General features: G+C 52.8%; 1 protein-coding gene across 3 annotated transcripts; it reads left to right on the forward strand.

The window, feature by feature from the left end:
- The first annotated feature begins 287 nt into the window (after positions 1 to 287).
- Positions 288 to 17,101, forward strand: HNRNPL (heterogeneous nuclear ribonucleoprotein L). 3 transcript variants are annotated; one of them, XM_007996720.3, is made up of 13 exons: positions 288 to 348; positions 5,203 to 5,321; positions 6,238 to 6,475; positions 6,596 to 6,681; positions 8,587 to 8,683; positions 8,772 to 8,844; positions 12,104 to 12,175; positions 12,287 to 12,567; positions 14,492 to 14,613; positions 14,909 to 15,110; positions 15,836 to 15,893; positions 16,004 to 16,099; positions 16,701 to 17,101. In XM_007996720.3, the coding sequence occupies exons 3-13, from the start codon at positions 6,251 to 6,253 to the stop codon at positions 16,757 to 16,759; spliced, it is 1,371 nt and encodes a 456-aa protein (XP_007994911.2). In that variant the 5' UTR covers positions 288 to 348; positions 5,203 to 5,321; positions 6,238 to 6,250; the 3' UTR covers positions 16,760 to 17,101. The 3 variants fall into 3 exon arrangements, with proteins under 3 accessions (XP_007994911.2, XP_007994914.1, XP_007994912.3); XM_007996723.3 differs by lacking the exon at positions 288 to 348 and adding an exon at positions 2,665 to 2,952; XM_007996721.3 differs by lacking the exon at positions 288 to 348 and adding an exon at positions 2,665 to 2,952 and having other exon boundaries at positions 12,104 to 12,567.
- Positions 17,102 to 21,363: the final 4,262 nt, after the last annotated feature.

Genomic DNA, 21,363 nt, shown 5'->3' on the forward strand with positions numbered 1-21,363 from the left:
CACTTGCCTGACCAGGAGGAAAGATGCGCGAGTCTCAAACAACTGCGTGACTTTCCGTCTGCGGGGGGCGGGGGTGGATTTTTGGGGAAAAGGGACGCGGAGCCCGAACACCGCGGCTCCAAGGTCTTCCCGCTCCTTCCTTGCCTGGTTTCCTCCATTCCCCCGCGGGGCGACCCTCGGTCTCCTACCGTGTCCCCGCTCCCGCGCCCCCTGCCCCCAATTTTTCTTCCTCCCACGGGGCTGAAAAAAGGTCGTGGTCCCTTTAAGGCCCGCCCCTCCCTCTCCCAAAACTTCCCAGTGTCTGCTCTTTTCGATCTGGGACGGCCGGTCAGGCTCGCCGCCGAGCTGGTAGGGGCTGGGGGCGAGGGGTGCGGGAGGGTGACCGGGGCACTGGCGGGCGGCGCCGCGCGCGACCGGGGGCCGGGGTCCGAGCAGCGGGGTGGGGGCGGGGCGGCGGCCGGGAGCGCTGGGGGTGCGGGTCACCAGGCCGGCCGGGCGGCCTGGGACGTGCGGCGCAGGGGACACCGTACCGCCGCGCTCCGGCCGTGCGCGCCGGCGCGAGGGGCGTCCGGGCCGGGCGCGGGGGCGGGGAGGGGAGGGGCCCCCCTCTCCCCCTCCCCCCACCGCATTCCGCTGACGTTGGGACCGAGCGACCCCGCCCTTCGTCGCGACCGGCCCCGCCTCCTCCCGTCACGCGGGTCACGTGCTTCAGACGCTGCCCCGCCTCCGTCGCTGTTCAGTCAGCGTGTTCGGATCTTCCCGGCGTCCGCGAGAGCTGACCGAGGTCCCCAGCAGGGCCCCCTCCCCCAACTTTATTTTCCTTCACCGGCAGAGCCACCACGCCTGTCCCCCTCTTGTATTGCCATAGACCCCATTTTTTCTGAGACTGGGTCTCGCTCCGTCGCCCAGGCTGGAGTGCAGGAGCGCGATCACGGCTCACTGCAACCTCGAACCCCGGGGCTCAAGCGAGCCTCCCGCCTCGGCCTCCCGAAGTGCTGGGATTACAGGTGTGAGCCACCACACACGGCCTCCATTTCAAACTTAGTTTCCACCTGGACCTCAACTCGAAAGCCCCCATCAGCCAGGCGGAAAGGTCCTGGAGCACTTTTGAGGCGCCCCCCGCATTTCTCACGACGCTAGCTTCGCTATTTTTTTCCCCCTTTGGCGACATCGTCACTTGCCAATAGCTTCGATAAGGTGTTCCCCCCGCCAACCCGGCGCGGGCAGCCCCATAATGTTATGTTCCGTAGGACAGGATCCCGGGTTAATCCCCGTTTGACCCCTCCGCTTGCGCGTGATAACTGGGGCGCTTGTCTCCTCCACCCCCAGGCTTCGCCAGTTGGGTTTAGTTGGAGTCTGGAGATAGCCTCCGACATTCTCTCGGGGCAGTGCGGGTGGTCTTACCCCGCCCTTGAGGAAGAAAGGTCTGACGCAAGCACAGATCACAAGAACGCCTCCCCTGTGCAGGGGGCTTGCACTGGGCGCTTGGTAGGTGGCCACCCTCTCCAAGGTCGGGGCCAGGGCCTCCTGTGGTGCTCAGAGGGGTCGAGCTGTCAGGTAAAAATCACTGGCCCGAGTTACGGCTGGGGGTCTGGGATGGCAGGGGCCTGTGAATTTAGATCGCACAGACTAGATGACTTGGCCCTTAGCTCCCGCAGGAGGGGTAGTGGAGGGACTATCCCAGGTGGAAGGGACTGCACGGGCACAGATCGAGAGTGCTCGGAAGAGCCTTCTCCCAAGGGAAACCGAAAGGCGTTGCAGCTGAATTTAGAACTGGATAGGGTCCGAAGACAGTCGGCAGCAGCGAGTGGTTTTATACTGAGGAAAAGGCTAAGATTTGGGATTTTAAGAATTCTTCCTAGAGGTAGAGAGGAACAGGGTATAGTGATGGCGACAGAGATACCCTGGGAGTTCCTGTCAATCTTCGTCTAGCCTTCCGGCGCACACACAGCGGCCGCTCTGTAAATACTCCCAGTATTCCAGGCCGTCACTCTCTTGAGGGGTGGCCCCGCCTCTGGGCGGTGCCTGAAAGCATATTTGCGCATGCCTTCTCGCCTTCGCTGGTTTCGTAGACTGCACCAAAGAGCGCCTACGCTGGGGTGGGGCTCCCCATTTTATCCAATCAGAGCGTATCAGTAGTCCTACCATCTGGTGAGAGGGTGCGCTCCACTCTCCATTGACCAATCAGTGGAGACGCAGAAGAATGGGCATCTGTAGTAACCACTGGAGAGAGACCAAAAAAGGGCGGGGCTTCCTTGTCTCCTTGCGAAGTGGCGCGGGAAGGTAGTCTTTGTGACTGGGTACTGACGGATTAGCGAAGAGACCAATGAAAGTGGGAGGGAGGCGGGGATTCTTGGGAGGTTTAGAGCGTCGCTCCAATCAGGTGCTTTTAGGGAGGCCAGCCGCGCCAGAAATCCGACCTATGAAATTGGATTTTATTTTAAGGCGGCGGGGTCGACGGAATGACTGGCAGAAAGCGATCACCTATAAAGAGTGTCTCAGACAAACAAGGGCGGGCCCTCCTGCAGAACGGCGTGGGCAATGTCCAATAAGCGCGCAAGGCGTGTGGAGGCCTACCCTCCCCCCGCGGCGGGACCAGTGGCTCCCCCTATCGGGTGGGGGCGGCGGGTGACGGGCGTGTCCCTCCCCCAATGAGAGGCGGGGGGAGGCGGGTTCTGCGCCGCCATGTCGCGGAGGCTGCTGCCCCGGGCGGAGAAGCGGCGTCGGCGGCTGGAGCAGAGGCAGCAGCCGGACGAGCAGCGGAGGCGGTCGGGAGCGATGGTGAAGATGGCGGCGGCGGGCGGCGGAGGCGGCGGTGGCCGCTACTACGGCGGCGGCAGTGAGGGCGGCCGGGCCCCTAAGCGGCTCAAGACTGACAACGCCGGCGACCAGCACGGAGGCGGCGGCGGTGGCGGTGGAGGAGCCGGGGCGGCGGGCGGCGGCGGCGGCGGGGTGAGGCCAGGGCCCTAGGAGCCGGGAAGGCCGTAAAGTGCGGGACAATTTCCCATCTTGAGGGCATTTTATTTTTTGAGGGGGCTTCTGCGCACGCGCTCAGGCCATCGCGCCGTTGACGGTGTGGGGGAGGGGCGGCCGTTGGGCAAACGGCGGGGTTTGCGCGAGGACAGGCGCCTGCGCGTGCGCGCGGTCCGGAGCTGGTTGGGGGGGGGGGCGCGGAGGAAGTAGCTCGTGAGGCGAGCGGCCCAGGGCGCAGGCGCCGCGGGCTGGCGTGTGGGGGCCGGGCACGAGGCCCGGCCGGTTTTTTTCCCCTTTATCATTTTCTTCGCTGGCCCCATGCGCAGGCGCAGTTCTCCCGCCCGGCCTCGTGGGCGGTTGGGGGAGCGCCTCGTGAGCGGGAACGGGTGGGCGGCGGCCTTGTCCTCTGGAGTGGGGAATTACGTCCGATGGCAGCTTAATCTCTGAGGCCCAGCCTTGTTTCTATACAGCAATGGATGTGTTTAGTCTAAATATTAGAACAGAGTATCTCCGTTATTTTTGTAGACATTGAAAATGGGAAGAGGATTTGTTAAATGCACTTTTAGCCTTTTAGGAGTTGAGCGAAACTTTGAAACTATCACAAGTTCCGGGGATTTGATAAACGAAACTGCTCCCTGGCCGTGCTGGAATTTCGGTCCCTTGTAATCACTCCCTCCGAAAACACTAGTCGTTGCTTTTGGAGTGCGGCCCAGTCCCCACTCCTTCCAAGATCTTGAAGTCTTCCAGTGCAGCCCATTTGCAGGATTTTCTGGGATTTAGGGGTTGTGAGTTGCTAGCGTTTTAATCTTCGTCAGGCCTTGTCCCACACGTTTTAAAGACATCTTAATTGAAAGTCCTTAATGCTCCTCTGTGAGGTTGGGAGAGATCCTGGGATTCCCGATTTACAGAGGAGGAAATTGGCCAGGAGAGAGATGAGGTAAATTACTGTAGGTGGCACTGCTAGTGAGGGGCAGGGCTGGAGTTAGAACTCCCATTTGTGGGAACTGCTAACCTGGCGGGAGTGCCTCCCGCTGTGGTTCGGGTGGTTCATTCCTGAAATAGAATCCAATTCTACCCCCATTCCACGCTCTTCTGCCCAGTGATTCTCAGACAGGGGGCTGGTCCCAGAGTCCAGGAGAGGTGAGAGAGAGTTAATTTTCCTCCTGATGACCAGAGGCTTTTGTCTGTGGATGGGTGTAAGATACTTCTAGGAAGGAGCAGTCTTGGTTCTTAATGGTATGGATTGGAGTTCCTGGTCTTTCTAAAAGACCTTCCGTCTGGGCGTGGGGGCTCATGCCTGTATTCCCATCACTTGGGAGGCTGAGGCAGGCAGATCACCTGAGGTCAGGAATTCAAGAACAGCCTGGCCAACATGGCAAAATACCATCTCTACTAAAAATTCAAAAACATTAGCTGAGTGTGGTGGCGGGGGCTTGTAATTCCAGCTACCCGGGAGGCTGAGGCAGGAGAATCGCTTGAACCTGGGAGGTGGAGGTTACAGTAGACCAAGATCATGCCATAGCACTCCATCCTGGGTGACAGAGTGAGACTCCGTCTCAAAAAATAAATAAGAGACCTTTCTTGTCCTGTTTTTCCTTAGTCTGACCTAGGCAGTAATTTCCAAAGCAGATTTTGGTGGGAGGGTGATTCAAGACTAGAAGGGGTCAAGACTGGCCTGGCTGCCCCAGTTTCTGGGGCACGTGTTGTTTTTTGCCCTGACTGAACCTAGGTGTGAGTGGTGGCGAACAGGTGTACTTAGCTAGGTGATGGTGGCTGAGCCAGTGAAAGGGCAAGGAATTTGGGGCACATGCAAAGGGGATGTCCTCATTCAAACTGTAGCAGATAGCTGTTAGAGCCCTTCCTCCCAGTGTGTCTCCTCCAGCTACTCTTTTCTCATGTTTCCTTGGTCAGGTGGGCCAGTGGGAAGAGAGGGGGGTCCCTGGAAGAACGTAATATTTGGGACTTGTGTGGTCCTCTCTCCATCTGCCTTCCTCAGAAGCTACAGCCAGAGCCAGAGGGCAAGTGACCACCTACTCAGGACCACTGTTCTGCTGACCCAGAATCCTTTTGGGCTGATTGACTTCAATTGCTGCCCTTCGTCTGTTCTGTGCATCCTTCTTGGATGACATCCAACTGTCTTATCTGACTGGGTCTGCAACAGCACAAAGGCCAGTGGGCCGTCATCTTGTACAGCAAGAAAAGAATTCTTGTTTTTGCTTCCTTTCTCAGGAGAACTACGATGACCCGCACAAAACCCCTGCCTCCCCAGTTGTCCACATCAGGGGCCTGATTGACGGTGTGGTGGAAGCTGACCTTGTGGAGGCCTTGCAGGAGTTTGGACCCATCAGGTACTGGGCTTGGAGGCCAGGAGTTGGGCTTCCAGAGTTGACTTTTTGGTGCCCTTGTGTGTCCACGATTTCTGGTTGGAAGTAGTGATTTCGTTGCCATACTGGTCTAGGTTCTGTGGCCCCTCTGCTTTTGGGTTGGCCATTGTACTTTTTGTCAGATTACAGCAAGTTCCATGATCCTTTTTCTTTCCTTCCTTTTTCCTTTGCCTTGTAGTTTCTCGTCAGTGTTCTCTTTTTTTTTTTTTAAGACAGAGCAAGGTCTCGCTCTATGGTCCAGGCTGGAGTGTAGTGGCGCAGTCTTACCCAGGCTCAGGCAATCCTTCTGCCTCAGCCTTCTGAGTAGCTGGGACTACAGGCATGCACCACCATGCCTGGCTAATTTTTATATTTTTTTTGTAGAGGCAAGGTTTTGCCATGTTGGCCAGGCTGGTCTCAAACTCCTGGGCCCAAGCAATCTGCCCACCTAGCCCTCCCAAGTTTTAAGGTTAGTGGCATGAGCCACTGCTCCTGGCCAGTGTTCTTTCATTCAGCAAGTAGTTACTGAATATTTGGTGCATGCTCTGTATTGCAGATACAGTAGTGAGCTGTATCTGGATTCCTTCTCTTAGAAAGTTGCTCTCCTAGAGTGATTTACACTGTGAGAGCGTAAGCTCAAGAAGCCATCCTGTGGGCGGCATCTGTTAGTGTGGTGAGGAGAGGTCAGGAAGGCTTCCCAGAGGAGGTCCAGCTCAGCTAGACCTCTTTGGCCTTTGGTACTACTTGTGTCATGGGGTGTTCAGGTTGGGGAACCATAACCATGATAGGGCTGCAGAGGAGTCCAGAGACTGTGGAGGAGTCAGTTCTCAAAAAATCAAATGATACCCTCCTCCTGTCTCCATTTTCCTGAGAGGATTGAAACCTGTGTTCTCTTTGCCAGCTATGTGGTGGTAATGCCTAAAAAGAGACAAGCACTGGTGGAGTTTGAAGATGTGTTGGGGGCTTGCAACGCAGTGAACTACGCAGCCGACAACCAAATATACATTGCTGGTCACCCAGCTTTTGTCAACTACTCCACCAGCCAGAAGATCTCCCGCCCCGGGGACTCGGATGACTCCCGAAGTGTGAACAGTGTGCTTCTCTTTACCATCCTGAACCCCATTTATTCGATCACCACGGTGCGTGCCAGCAGGCATTTCTTGTGAGGTCTCCCTTCTTCCTTTTCTCCCCTCGTTCCCTCCCCTAAGCCAGACTGACCTGGCAGTGCCTCTTCATCTTGCCTGTGTTTACTTTTGCAGGATGTTCTTTACACTATTTGTAATCCTTGTGGCCCTGTCCAGAGAATTGTCATTTTCAGGAAGAATGGAGTTCAGGCGATGGTGGAATATCCTTTGCTGGACAATAGGTGTTCCTTAGGGTAGGGACTCTTGCAGGGCTTGACAGTGGTCATTCTTTGAGCCAGCATGTGTCTACTGGCCATGGGAGTGGCTGCCATGTACCGGATGCCTTCACAGAGCCCAGTGACTGAGTGGGGAGGCTGTTAAAGAATGAGGCATGTTGTGTGGACGTGCAGATCTTAAGGGAGAAAGCATGTATTAGAAGATACAAAGGAATTTATTTTTGTTTTCTTTTTATTATTTATTTATATTTTGAGATGGAGTTTAGCCCTTGTTGCCTGGGCTGGAGTGCAGTGGCGTGATACTGGCTCACTGCAACCTCTGCCTCCTGGGTTCAAGCAATTCTTCTGCCTCAGCTTCCCTAGTAGGATTATAGGCCCCCACCACCATGCCCAGCTAGTTTTTTGTATTTTTAGTAGAGATGTGGTTTCACGTTGGCCAGGCTGGTTTCGAACTGACCTCAGGCAGTCCACCCACCTCATCCTCCCAAAGTGGTGGGATTACAGGCGTGAGCCACCGCACCTGCTAGGAATTTTTTTTTTTTTTTTTTTTTTTTTTTTTTTTTTTTTTTTTTTTGAGACGGAGTCTCGCTCTGTCGCCCAAGCTGGAGTGCAATGGCCGGATCTCAGCTCACTGCAAGCTCCGCCTCCCGGGTTTACGCCATTCTCCTGCCTCAGCCTCCCGAGTAGCTGGGATTACAGGCGCCCGCCACCTCGCCCGGCTAGGTTTTTTTTTTTTTTTTTGTATATTTTTAGTAGAGACGGGGTTTCACCGGGTTAGCCAGGATGGTCTCGATCTCCTGACCTCGTGATCCGCCCGTCTCGGCCTCCCAAAGTGCTGGGATTACAGGCTTGAGCCACCGCGCCCGGCCAGGAATTTATTTTTAAAGATGTTTATTCTAAGCCAAATACGAGTGACCAAGATCTGGGGAACATAGTCTCAAGAGGTCGTGAGAAAATGTACCCTTGGGAAAAGGAATTTATTTAAAAGGGGATGTGGGGCCGGGTGTAGTGGCTTATACTTGCAATCCCAGCACTTTCAGAAGCCGAGGCGGGCGGATCACCTGAGGTCAGGAGTTTGAGACCAGCCTGGCCAACATGGTGAAACCCTGTCTCTAGTAATACAAAAATTAATCAGGCATGGTGGTGAACCCGTGTAATCCCAGCTACTCTGGAGGCCAAGGCAAGAGAATCGCTTGGGCCTGGAAGGCGGAGATTGCAGTGAGCCGAGACACTGCCACTGCACTCCATCCTGGGCAACACAGTGAGACTCCATATCCAAAAAAAAAAAAAAAGGCGCAGCATGTGTGAAGGTTTCTGAGGAGGTGATGACCTATTTCTATGAGCAAATAGGAGCTGATACTCAAGGTGAAGGAAACAGCCTTTGCAAAGGTTGTAAAGTCAGAAGGAGCTTGTGTTGGATGGAGAAACTGAAAGATCTGAGGATCGCAGAGTAGCTGGCAAGCAGACGGGTTTGGAAGAAGTTTTTAGGGCATCCTAGACAGCGATATGATGCTTGGGGCAGAGGCAGGAAAAAGCCACTGATGGACTTTCAGGGCAGAGCTGTAGTTGGGTGGTTGTTTCAGATTTAGTCGAAGGGCCAGAGGGCTGAGATGGAGAAGGTGGTGTGGCAGAAGAGGTTGCTAGTAGCCATGGGTGGGGGTGCAGATTATGAGAACTCTGGCCAGTAACTGCTCACCCAGGGCAGCGTTGAGTCCATCAACACCATTTTGGTCTCTCAACCTGAGGCTAGTGACTGGGCAGTGAGCTAATCCCAAAGCCTCCACCTGTACCACAGTCTTAGGATACCACCTTGTCCTTATCCCTCTCTGGGGTAACTTGAAGCCCTTCTCCAAGATCTCCTGTGATGTGACTTTCCTAAACTTGACTCACATTTGACTCTGTTCAAAGTGCCCAGCGGGCCAAAGCCTCTCTCAATGGGGCTGATATCTATTCTGGCTGTTGCACTCTGAAGATCGAATATGCAAAGGTACGTCTGGGAGGTGACTGATTGCCCCTCGTCAGCTTCCAGGTGAGCTGGGGCATGGCTGACCTCAAGCCTTGTCTTGTCCTTGCAGCCTACACGCTTGAATGTGTTCAAGAATGATCAGGATACTTGGGACTACACAAACCCCAATCTCAGTGGACAAGGTAATCATGATGGCCACTTTGTTCTAAACATACCTGCCTTGCCTTCACTCGACTAGTGCACTTCATAGGCCTGGGCTCAGGGTTATGTAATGCCATTGGGCTCCCCATGGACATGGGAGGGCCCTGGGGTCAGCTCTTGGACATCCTAGTGGGATAGGGGGCGTGAGAGGCCTCCTTGGGTCTTCACTGCTGCTTGGGGCCTTCCGATGCTGCCCAGGATACAGAGGCAAGGCAGAAGCCTGGACGGGTGGGGAGCAGGGCCTCACTGAGGATGAGGCATGGGGGTGGCCTTAGAAATCAGCAGTGGCTCTTTTGAGAGTCTGGTTAGGGTCACTGACTCCATTCTTGGTGGGCCAGGAATTGTCCTCTTGTTCTGTGTTGTTGAGAGGGTCTGATTTGGGGAAGTGACAGTATGGGGGGCAATGAGATCTCCCGGGCTCTTGCAGCGAGCCTTTGAGCAAGCTGACCCTGTGGAGGTGAGACACTCTGGATTGGACCAGGGCGGACATGCCTCACATCATTTGTAGAGGGGACGCAACATCTCTGCAGGTGGCCCAAATGGACAACCCCCTTCCTAGTGTCTGTCAAGAATGGTTTGCCTTTGGTAGCAGGGAGAGGTGGAGGATTGCCTATGAGAAACAGCGGCAGCCCCCCAACAAGACCATCCATCTCTGTGTCTGTCTTGGTCTGATACGTCGGACCAGGCCATGGGCTGAGGGAGGAGGCTCGATGCTGACATCGCACAGGCCCTGAGAGGCCAAAGCCCCCCATTCATAGGCAGGCCTGTCTTGCTCGCCCTTGCATCTGGGAAGCAGTGGGCAGGGTGGGCTAGACTCTCCCCAGGATCCTCACAGTGGGCCCTGTGGGCCTGGCTGCTCCCTCCAAAGGTCAGAGGCAAATTGGTGACCAAGTGAATGTACCAGAGCGGGCAATGGCATTACATGACTGCTAACAGAAACATGGCAACAACCATTTCTTCTCCAAGGAACATAAATAGAAGATGTGCAGACCGGCAGGGGCTAGTGGCAGGGGGCTGGCTGTGCATTGGTTTTGATGCCTCTCAGCTTTGGCAGCCCCAAGGCTGGGGCCCAAAAAAAAACGAGGGCTGATGAGGTGACCTGGAGTGAGGGCGGTGCTTCGCCACCCCTCAGGAACCATACTTCAGCGGCTCTGCCTCTGCACATTGCTCACCAACACACAGGGTAGAAAACCACTAGCTCTTCCTGGAGAGAACAGAACATGCAGCCTCCACCACGTCCCCAGAAACAGCTGCAGACTTGAGCTCACTACATCAAGAACACCACACCGCGCTCCAAGGAACAGCTACAAGCACAGAGACAGAGGCATACAGAGACAAAGAGAGAAAGAGACGCAACATGGCAGCAGACACTGCTTTTTTTATTAAACATTAAAAAAGTCAAAATCCAAGCAAACTTGAACCCGAGAATGTACACAGAAGTAGGAAACACAGAGAACAGAGCTGTCCCAGCCAGCCAGCGAGCGGTGCTCTTTTCGGAGAACGTTTCATAGACGGAAGTAGATTCCATGGGCCTCCAAGACAATAGGATCCTCTCTCCATTCCTCGCCATATGGGTTTTGTTTTTTAAGTCCTTTGGTTTGGGGAGGGCCTTCTTTTTTTTCTGTTTTGATATTTTTATTTTTTCTGCAGTCACCGGCTGCCAACATAATCTGCACCAACTGGAGATCAGAAACAAAAAAATTTAACCACAACAAAAAAAATCAAAAAAAACAAAACAGACCTAAAACCAGACAGCCAAACAGCTCAGAGGCACACAGTTACCTGCTGCCGGGTAACCAGGTGCGCTCCCAAGGCCAAAAGCGCGAGCGTAGTGGGGCCACTGGCACACCTCATACCAGGAGACACGCACACGGAGCGCTACACAGCCAGAAGCACCGCACCACCGCACTGCAGCACATATGTGAGGAGGTGACAACATGGAGGGACACTACCCACTTCATACACCTTTATTTCCACTTTTCTGATATCTTCTGAGGACAGAACATCTGTGAGCCATTTTTGATTTAATCAAAATACTGACTTTTAAAACAATTCTTTAAAAAAATTGTAGCGGATGTGTACCGTGACTTGTATTTATGACTGTAAAACCATGTGATGCAGGGTCGCAGTGTATGTTTGATGGGACGCCATCTTTCAGAACTGTGCTAACTCACTGTTGAAGCGTCCAATGGTAAGAGAAAATACAGATTTGTTTTTTGTGACAAATGGACATTGTACTCTGTACTTCTGCTGTAAGTAGTCCTTTTCCATCTTTGTAATGACTGATAACAAAACCCAGGCCGGGTGGCAGGAAAGGGCAGTGGTTTCGAGCCCTGGGTTTTGGAGTCAGCCAGACCTGGGTTCAAATCTGGTTCAGTCACTGACTTGCTTTGTGACTTTGGGCCAAGCGTCTTTTAACTGCTCAGTTAAAAGTTAATGACTCAGTCTTCTTATCTGTAAAATGGGGCTGAAATATCAGAACCTACCTCATAGGGTTGTTGTGAGGAATTTGAGAAGCTGTGATGTCTGTAAAGCGCTTAGCCCAGTGCCTGCCACTTAAGCGCTAAGTTAACGGCAGTGATTACAAACTGCTGGGGTCGGGTGGATCTGCGCCATTGTTGGGTGTGGGAATGTCGATACCTTGTACATGATTGCTTCTTTGAACTGATTTTGCCATTGCCCTGCTTGTCAGCTCCTACAGTCAGTCCCTCTTGGGCTGGCGGGACTGGGAGGGAGGGGGGACTGGGATTAAGAAAGAAGGGATCTACAGAGACAGTCTGGAGCTACTAAAACCTTGGGGGCTTTGTGGGGCAAGCTTGCTTGCTTCCCTCCTGGGTTATTTTCCTGTTCTTAATCTACTCTCCCTTTATTGGGAGTCAGTTTAGAAAGCTGCTTTTGGTCCTCTATAATATATCAGTTTCTGTAGCAGCTTCAGGTTCCCCAGAGGGCCTGGGAGCTAGGCTTTCTCCCAGGGTCAGGGCAGGTGAGAGCACAGAACCTGGCCTTGTCCTTCACAGAACAAGACCAACCCTTTGGTGTGAGCGGGGGAGGGAGTGGGCACCAGCTTTGAGGCTCGGGCTTCATGCCCGCCATAGGTCAGATCACAAAAGGAGGCCCCGCAGCCCTTGAGGAAGGGGGGGTTTGCAGGAGCTGGGGGACTCTCATCAGCCTGTGCAGTCAGGAGGGAGGGAGAGACCCCAATTTCTGAGTGAGACTCCTAACTCTTTTCTCTGTCCACAGGTGACCCTGGCAGCAACCCCAACAAACGCCAGAGGCAGCCCCCTCTCCTGGGAGATCACCCCGCAGAATATGGTGAGGGCAGGGGGTTCCCCTCCGTGGACTCCCGTGGCTCATGTGCCTCTGCCCGCCGCCCGCCGTGCAAATTCTCACCCGTCCTCCCTCTCTTTCCTTCCCACCCCCCAGGAGGGCCCCACGGTGGGTACCACAGCCATTACCATGATGAGGGCTACGGGCCCCCCCCACCTCACTACGAAGGGAGAAGGATGGGTCCACCAGTGGGGGGTCACCGTCGGGGCCCAAGTCGCTACGGCCCCCAGTATGGGCACCCCCCACCCCCTCCCCCACCACCCGAGTATGGCCCTCACGCCGACAGCCCTGTGCTCATGGTCTATGGCTTGGATCAATCTAAGATGAACTGTGATCGAGTCTTCAATGTCTTCTGCTTGTATGGCAATGTGGAGAAGGTGAGCTGCTGCCAGGCCCGCTGGGTTCCTCACTGAGCCTTGTATCTTGCCAGTCAGCACAGGGGGAAGAACCAGGGGGAGCCTGGCGTGGCGCCAGGCGGGCAGGCCCGGAGTGAGTGACTCAGTGAGCCCAGGCAGCCTGCTTGCAGATGGGCTTTGTTTGGTCCTCACTGCATGTGGTTGTTTTGTTTTTGAATTACGAATGTTTAAAAAAAATGTCTTTATCACATAAAAGTACTAATACTAGCACATCAGTATAGATTTATAAAACATAAAAATGAACCCATTGTAGTGAAACACTATCGTTTAAGGATTTCCTCCTGAAAACTTGAAGAGCTGGCAACACTAGGCCTTCTGCCTTCCCATGGGATAGTTGACTGCGGCTGGTGGTGGCTAACTGTCTACCTGAAACCATGTGATGTTTTCCTTACATTAAACCCATCTGGGTCTTGGGAGCCTTTGTGTAGCTCCTGACTTGGCCCGTTACTTAGAGTAGTTCATAACACAGGTGAAGTGTTGTTAGTCATCAGGTACTGTTTTTTTTTTTTTTTTTTTTTTTTTGAGACGGAGTCTTGCTCTGTAGCCCGGGCTGGACTACAGTGGCCGGATCTCAGCTCACTGCAAGCTCCGCCTCCCGGGTTTATGCCATTCTCCTGCCTCAGCCTCCGGAGTAGCTGGGACTACAGGCGCCCGCCACCTCGCCCGGCTAGTTTTTTGTATTTTTAGTAGAGACGGGGTTTCACCGTGTTAGCCAGGATGGTCTCGATCTCCTGACCTCGTGATCCGCCCGTCTCGGCCTCCCAAAGTGCTGGGATTACAGGCTTGAGCCACCGCGCCCGGCCATTCATCAGGTACTGTTAAAGGTGTTTTACATGTAGTGACCTGTGTAATTTCTCACATTAGTCCTTAATGAGATGGACGGGGGAAGTGGAGGACGGGGGGCTCAAATAACCCACCCAGATTCACATAGCCTTTAAGTGAAGCAGGACTCAGAGTCAGACTGCCTGGCTCCAGAGCCGGCACTGCTCCATTGTAACCTAGCTGAAGGAGTATTTGACCTTGTGACGGTAGACACAGCCATCCATAGATCACACGTGTGTGTAACAGGCAAAATGGTGAAAATGGCTGATTTGATTTCTCATTCCTGCACAGTTTTCTGTCGTGCTTCACTAAATGACTTACTGTTGGGTTATGTCCCACAGTTAAAAACATGACCACTAGGCCGGGCGCGGTGGCTCAAGCCTGTAATCCCAGCACTTTGGGAGGCCGAGACGGGCGGATCACGAGGTCAGGAGATCGAGACCATCCTGGCGAACTCGGTGAAACCCCGTCTCTACTAAAAAATACAAAAAAAAAAAAAAAAAACTAGCCGGGCGAGGTGGCGGGCGCCTGTAGTCCCAGCTACTCGGGAGGCTGAGGCAGGAGAATGGCGTGAACCCGGGAGGCGGAGCTTGCAGTGAGCTGAGATCCGGCCACTGTACCCCAGCCCGGGCGACAGAGCGAGACTCCGTCTCAAAAAAAAAAAAAAAAAAAAAAAAAAAACATGACCACTAGCTGAAGGAGTATTTGACCTTGTGACCGTAGACACAGCCATCCATAGATCACACGTGTGTGTAACAGGCAAAATGGTGAAAATGGCTGATTTGATTTCTCATTCCTGCACAGTTTTCTGTCGTGATTCACTAAATGACTTACTGTTGGGTTATGTCCCACAGTTAAAAACATGACCCAGGCTCTGCTCTGCTGCTCACCTTGGGTTGAGTACTTAGTGTGGGCCAGGCACATTTTTCTAGTGGTCCCGATTCACTGTGAGGACATGGGAGCCCAGAGCTAGAGCAGGGGTTATTATTACTAACTTGGGAGGGGCAGGAGAGGGGATCCTGGCAGCTGGACGGAGGTGCTGACTGCAGCTACTCTCCCCAAGGTGAAATTCATGAAAAGCAAGCCAGGGGCCGCCATGGTGGAGATGGCTGATGGCTACGCTGTGGACCGGGCCATTACCCACCTCAACAACAACTTCATGTTTGGGCAGAAGCTGAATGTCTGGTAGGTGCTCAGGCTAGGGAGGGTGGCAGAGGTACAGGGCAGAGAAAAGGAGGGGAACGGGGCCCAGCAGAGGAGCACAGTGAGGCCAAGGTGTTCACTCACACAGAAATGGGGTGTGGCAGGTGTGTTCCCAGATGTTTCTCTGACACCACAGGAGAAAGTGGGTCAGCCTTGCCTCAGCTGTAGAGCAGTGCCCCAAGGCACACAGGGCAAGCTGAGCCTCTGGAGGCCACAGGGGAAAGCTTGGGGGACAACTTTGGGTATGACAAAGGCTCGCCTTTCTTCCCTCTTGCAGTGTCTCCAAGCAGCCAGCCATCATGCCCGGTCAGTCATACGGGTTGGAAGATGGGTCTTGCAGTTACAAAGACTTCAGTGAGTCCCGGAACAATCGGTTCTCCACCCCAGAGCAGGCAGCCAAGAACCGCATCCAGCACCCCAGCAATGTGCTGCACTTCTTCAACGCCCCGCTGGAGGTGACCGAGGAGAACTTCTTTGAGGTTTGTGCTGTGGAACTACACAGGCAGTCAGGTCCTCACCACGGCCGCCTGAGTAGGCCATTCATTTCAGTTTTTTCTGCAACTAGCTCCTATTTGCAGAGTTGTTGAACTCCTGTGCTGCCTGGCCCTGGGTTGAGTGCTAGGGACACAGCAGAGGCCAGGACAGATACAGATCCCTGCTCTGAAACTGGAAAGGGTGAGAATGGCACCAAGTTCCTAGCAATACCGTTTGCCGCGTTCCTTCCTTGCATTTTTGGCAAGCAGAGCAACTGCTCATTTGCTGGGAAAGCTGCTTCCTAGGCCCAGTGATGAGGGCCCAGTTTCACAAGAACCGCATTGGCAGAGCCTTGGGGTGCCATCACCCTGATACCATCAGAAGGTGGGGCCCTGTAAAGCTCAGTCGGGCAACTGAGGCAGCAGGAAGGGAGGAGGAACTCAAGTGGATCTGGTTGTGGTATGAAATGTTGGCCTTGCGTTCAGCAAATAGGATGCCCAGATAGCTGTTGAGAATGGGAGACGAAAAAAGAAAAAGCAGCCTTGCAGTCTCAGGCAAGTTAATAATTAAAGAGCATTGTTGCTGGGATGCCTTTAGGGTGTGTGATAAAATCTACAAGCCTTGTCTCCCGAAAACTTCAAATACTGAGTCACGCAGGGCCTGGTCTGCTTGAATCCTGTGTGAAGGCCCTTTTGTTCCAGAGTTCATTTACTACCTATTTCTTTTGCAGATCTGCGATGAGCTGGGAGTGAAGCGGCCATCTTCTGTGAAAGTATTCTCAGGCAAAAGTGAGTCGAGTGCGCCCATATCTTTCCCCTAGTTACTTGGTGGTTGGTGGGCAGCTGCCTAGTTCCTACTGGGTCAGTCTAAAACCGTTGCTTTTCCCCTTTGCAATCAGGTGAGCGCAGCTCCTCTGGACTGCTGGAGTGGGAATCTAAGAGCGATGCCCTGGAGACGCTGGGCTTCCTGAACCATTACCAGATGAAAAACCCAAGTGAGTATCTGTGAGTCCTGCAGGCATCAACTTGGTGACCTAATGGGTTGGCTGGCTTCAGGCCAGGGATGTCTTTCCTGCCCTTAAGATAGGACCCCGGGGATCTTCTCACTGCTGGTGACACAGGCAGGTGGGACCTGCTCACCTGGAGAGCAGCCTGTGCTCCTCATGGGAGAGAGCCAGCCTGACTACCTGCTGCCACTCTGCCAGCTTGGGAGTTGCTCAGGCTTGTCCTGCAGGGAGGTGGCGTTCTCTCTTTGCATCAGAGACTGGTTTAGGTAGGAAAGCCACTCTGTTATCTAGGAAAGAGGCAACACTATCCAGCAGGTAAAACTTGCCCACCCAGTTGCTGGGAGAGGCCCACTGCCTTGGGCTGGCAAAGGACATAGGAATGGAATTCTCTATGGGAATGAGGGAAGAGAAGGAGAAATGCCGTGCATAATTAATAATTAGCTCATCCTGAAGCCTCACGTTGGGCAGTCACTTCCTAGACCCCTGCAGTTGACCTGCAGAAAATGGGAGATGGGTGCCAAATTGAGGGGACCTGGGTTTGGGGAGCCTCCAAAGACGGGACCCAACCAAACTTCTCTCTCCTTTTCAGATGGTCCATACCCTTACACTCTGAAGTTGTGTTTCTCCACCGCTCAGCATGCCTCCTAATTAGGTGCCTAGGAAGAGTCCCATCTGAGCAGGAAGGCATTTCTCTTTCCTTTATGCCGTTTTTTGTTTTTGTTATTTGCAAAAGATCTTGTATTCCTTTTTTTGTTTTGTTTTGTTTTTTTAATGCTAGGTTCTTAGAGGCTTAACCTTAATGGAAACGCTGGAAGTCTGCAGGGGGAGGGAGAGGGGAACTGATATCTCCCAAGATTAACCTTCACTTTTAAAAAATTACTGTACATGTGATTTTTTTTTTTTTTTCTTTTTCCTGTTCATTCATTTGTGCTGCCCATGTACTCTTGGCACACACATTTCAATAAAATTGTTTGGAAAATAAACACAGCACTTGCTGGGATTCCAGGATGTCTGCTTTCCTCCCTGTCTATCCTGAAGAGACTCGAGCAGGCCTGGGCACAGTCGCAGGCCCTCTGGAGGCATACCGAGACCTGAGAGGAGCAGGGTGGGCTGCAGACTGAGAATGGTGCTAGCAGTTGAGTCTTTGAGGAAAATCCAGCAGGCTTAGTGGCATTCTTACTGGGCCCTGCCCAGGCAAGCTCTGTCGGGCGCAGTGGGTCATCACACCTATAATCACAGCACTTAGGGGAGGCCAAGGCGGGGCAGATAATTGGAGCTCAGGAGGTGAAGACCAGCCAGGGCAGCATGGTGAAACCTTGTCACTACGAAAAAAGTTGAGGTGGGTTTTGCGGAACACCTGTAGTCCCAGCTACTCAGGAGGCTGAGGCGGGTGGGTCAGTTGAGCCTGGGAGGTTAACACTGCAGTGATCACACCACTGCACTCCAACCTGGGTGACAGAGCAAGACGCTATCTCAAAAAAAAGTTTCCAGCCTTGCCATCATGGTGAAACCTCGTCTCTACTAAAAACAAACTAGCTGGGCATGGTGGCACGTGTCTGTAGTCCTAGCTACCTGGCAGGCTGAGGTGGAGCACCCCAACCCAACGAGAGGGTAAGGCTGCAGTGAGCTGTGACAGCGTCACTGCACCCCAGCCTGGGCAACAGGGTGTCAAAAAAAAACCCCAAAACCTTGGTGGTCTGTATCATTTCAGAGTGACTTGTCTTTGCCCTTACAGTATCATTGTGTGGGTGTGTCATGATTTACTCAACCTGGTCCCAAAGGGTAATTTCCAGATCTATTTTTGCTATTGTAAACAGCACTGTGACACGTATCTTTACACAAATACCTTGGTCAGGTTCACTGATACTGATGAGGAGGTAAATTCCTGCCAGTGGAATTGCTGAGTGGCCCATTCCTGTAATCCCAGCACTTCGGGAAGCCAAGGTGCAGACCACTTAAGGCCAGGAGTTTGAGACCAGCCTGGGCAACATGGCAAAACCATGTCTACAAAAAATACAAAAGTGTGCTGGGCGCGGTGGCGCAAGTGCCTGTAATCCCAGCACTTTAGGAGGCTGAGGTGGGCAGATCACCTAAGGTCAAGAGTTCGAGACCAGCGTGACCAACATGGTGAAACCCTGTCTCTGCTAAAAGAATAAAAATCAGCTGGGCATGGTGGCACGTTCCTGTAGTCCCAGCTACTCAAGAGGCTGAGGCAGGAGAATTGCTCAAACCTGGGAGGCAGAGGTTGCAGTGAGCCAAGATTATGCCATTGTACTCCAGCCTGGGCGATGAAAGTGAAACTCCATCTCAAAAAAAGAAAAAAAAAAAATGTGGGCATAGTGGCATGCACTGTGCCTATAGTCCAAGCTACTCATAGGGGCTGAGGCAGGAGGATCGCTTGAGCTGTGATGGCACAACTGCACTCCATCCTGGGCGAAAGGGCCAGACCATGTTTCAAGACGTAAAGGATCTATATAATTGCAACATATGGTAGATAACTTCCCACTTGTATAGATGCAAACCTGTGAAGATGCCTTGCAATGGGGGGTACCACCTGGAAGGATCCTGGTTGAAGGATTTTGACTGCTACTGGAGGGAAGAGGTGACTTGCAGAGAAGCAGTTCACAAACCTTGAAGTTTATGCATGTGTGCTTCAGAATAACCCACACTGGGAATTTACTGTGAATAAAATTTTCTTTTTTGAGATGGAATCTTGCTCTGTCACCCAGGCTGGAGTGCAATGGCACAATCTTGGCTCACTGCAACCTCCGCCTCCCAGGCTCAAGTGGTTCTCCTGTCTCAGCCTCCCAAGTAGTTGGGATTTTTTTTTCCCCCCAGAAAGTCTTGCTCTGTGGTCCAGGCTGGAGTGCACTGGCACGATCTTAGCTCACTGCAAACTCTGCCTCCTGGTTCAAGCAATTCTCCTGCCTCAGCCTCCCAAGTAGCTGGGATTACAGGCACGTGCCACCATGCCTGGCTGACTTTCGTATTTTTAGTAGAGGGGGTTTCACTATATTGGCCAGACTGGTCTCGAATTCCTGAGATCCACCGGCCTCGGCCTTCCAAAGTGCTAGGATACAGCCGTGAGCCACTGCGCCCGGCCTTACATTGTTAACATTTAATGACGTCACAAAAGCGCCATTTAGCAGATAAACAACTTTTGCTTCACTATGGAACTTTCAAACAATCTCTAGACAAGGAAAAACCACAGTCCTCTTACAGCCATAAATAAAATCAAGTAGGGTTTATTGTTTTTAAGCCAGTCAAGGTGATTTAGGCCGGGTGCGGTGGCTGAAGCCTGTAATCCCTGCACTTTGGGAGGCCGAGACGGGTGGATCACGAGGTCAGGAGATCGAGACCATCCTGGCTAACGCAGTGAAACCCCGTCTCTACTAAAAAACACAAAAAACTAGCCGGGTGAGGTGGCGTGCACCTGCGGTCCCAGCTACTCGGGAGGCTGAGGCAGGAGAATGGCGTAAACCTGGGAGGCGGAGCTTGCAGTGAGCTGAGATCCGGCCACTGCACTCCAGCCTGGGCGACAGAGGGAGACTCTGTCTCAAAAAAAAAAAAAAAAAAAAAAAAAGGGTGAATTTTACCAGTTTCTCTCCTAGCATCCGTTTTCATTTCCTGTTAACAGTTTGAGTCTTCTTCCAGAGATATTATATACATATGCCATATTCTGTGCATGTCCAGCATGTCCAGCTATACTTTTTTTTTTTTTTTTTAAAGACAGAGTCACTCTCTCACCCAGCCTGAAGTGCTGGAGCATAGTGGCATGATGTTGGCTCACTGCAACCTCTGCCTCCTGGGTTGAAGCAATTCTCCTGCCTCAACCTCCCAAGTAGCTGGGATTACAGGCACCTACCACCACGCCCCACTAATTTTTTTTTTTTTTTCTTTTCTTTTTTTTTTTTTTTTTTTTTGAGACGGAGTCTTGCTCTGTAGCCCGGGCTGGACTGCAGTGGCCGGATCTCAGCTCACTGCAAGCTCCGCCTCCCGGGTTTACGCCATTCTCCTGCCTCAGCCTCCCGAGTAGCTGGGACTACAGGCGCCCGCCACCTCGCCCGGCTAGTTTTTTTTTTTGTATTTTTAGTAGAGACGGGGTTTCACCGTGTTAGCCAGGATGGTCTCGATTTCCTGACCTCGTGATCCGCCCGTCTCGGCCTCCCAAAGTGCTGGGATTACAGGCTTGAGCCACCGCGCCCGGCCTTTTTTTTTTCTTTGAGACCAAGTCTCCCTCTGTCTCCAGGCTGGACTGCAGTGGCGCTATCTAGGCTTACTGCAAGCGCCGCCTCCCAGATTCATGCCATTCTCCAGCCTCAGCCTCCTAAGTAGCTGGGACTACAGGCGCCCGCCAACACGCGCGGCTAATAATTTGTATTTTTAGTGGAGACGGGGTTTCACCGTGTTAGCCAGGATGGTCTCAATCTGCTGACCTTGTGATGCACCCGCCTCGGCCTCCCAAAGTGCTGGGATTACAGGCGTGAGCCACCGCTCCCGGCCAGCAGTTTTAAAGTACTTTTTATGCCTTCGGATAGCTGGCTTTTCCCAAGGGAGTTTCGCTTTTTTTTTTTTTAAGAACATGAACTTTTTTTTTTTTTTTTTGAGACGGAGTCTTGCTCTGTCGCCCAGGCTTGAGTGCAGTGGTGCAATCTCTGCTCATTGCAATCTCCGCCTCCTGGGCTCAAGCCATTCTCCTGCCTCAGCCGCCCGCTGGGATTACAGGTGCCGGACACCACACCCAGCTAATTTTTGTATCTTTACTAGAGATGGGATTTCGCCATGTTGACCAGGCTGGTCTTGAACTCCTGACCTCAGGTGATCCGCCTGCCGCGGCCTCCCAAAGTGTATTACAGGCATGAGCCACGCGCCGGCCTAAGAATATGAACTCTGGAACCATGTAATCCTACTTTAGCCCTTCTGAAGCCCAGCGACCTTGAACCTCGTGTCTTCCCGTGCCTGAGTCAGTTTCCTCTGCGTATAGTGGGAAACAGTACGACCTCCCGGTGGGAGTTCATATACAGTCAGCACTTAATGTTGGCCCGTCTGTACTCATTCCTTTACGTGGGTAAACTCACAGTAATGCAAGTTTTATTTTTAGTTAACATGATATATACACATGCATGATGACAAGCTCTGCTGCCATTATGTCCTTGGACGTTTCAACTGTCGCCAATTATTCCACCATTATGAAACAGCGGTGTCATGAACTTTAGCGGGAGCTATTTTCTTTTCCTTTTATTTTTTTTTTT

The sequence above is a fragment of the Chlorocebus sabaeus genome, chromosome 6, assembly GCF_047675955.1.
Source record: "Chlorocebus sabaeus isolate Y175 chromosome 6, mChlSab1.0.hap1, whole genome shotgun sequence".
Taxonomy (NCBI): domain Eukaryota; kingdom Metazoa; phylum Chordata; class Mammalia; order Primates; family Cercopithecidae; genus Chlorocebus; species Chlorocebus sabaeus.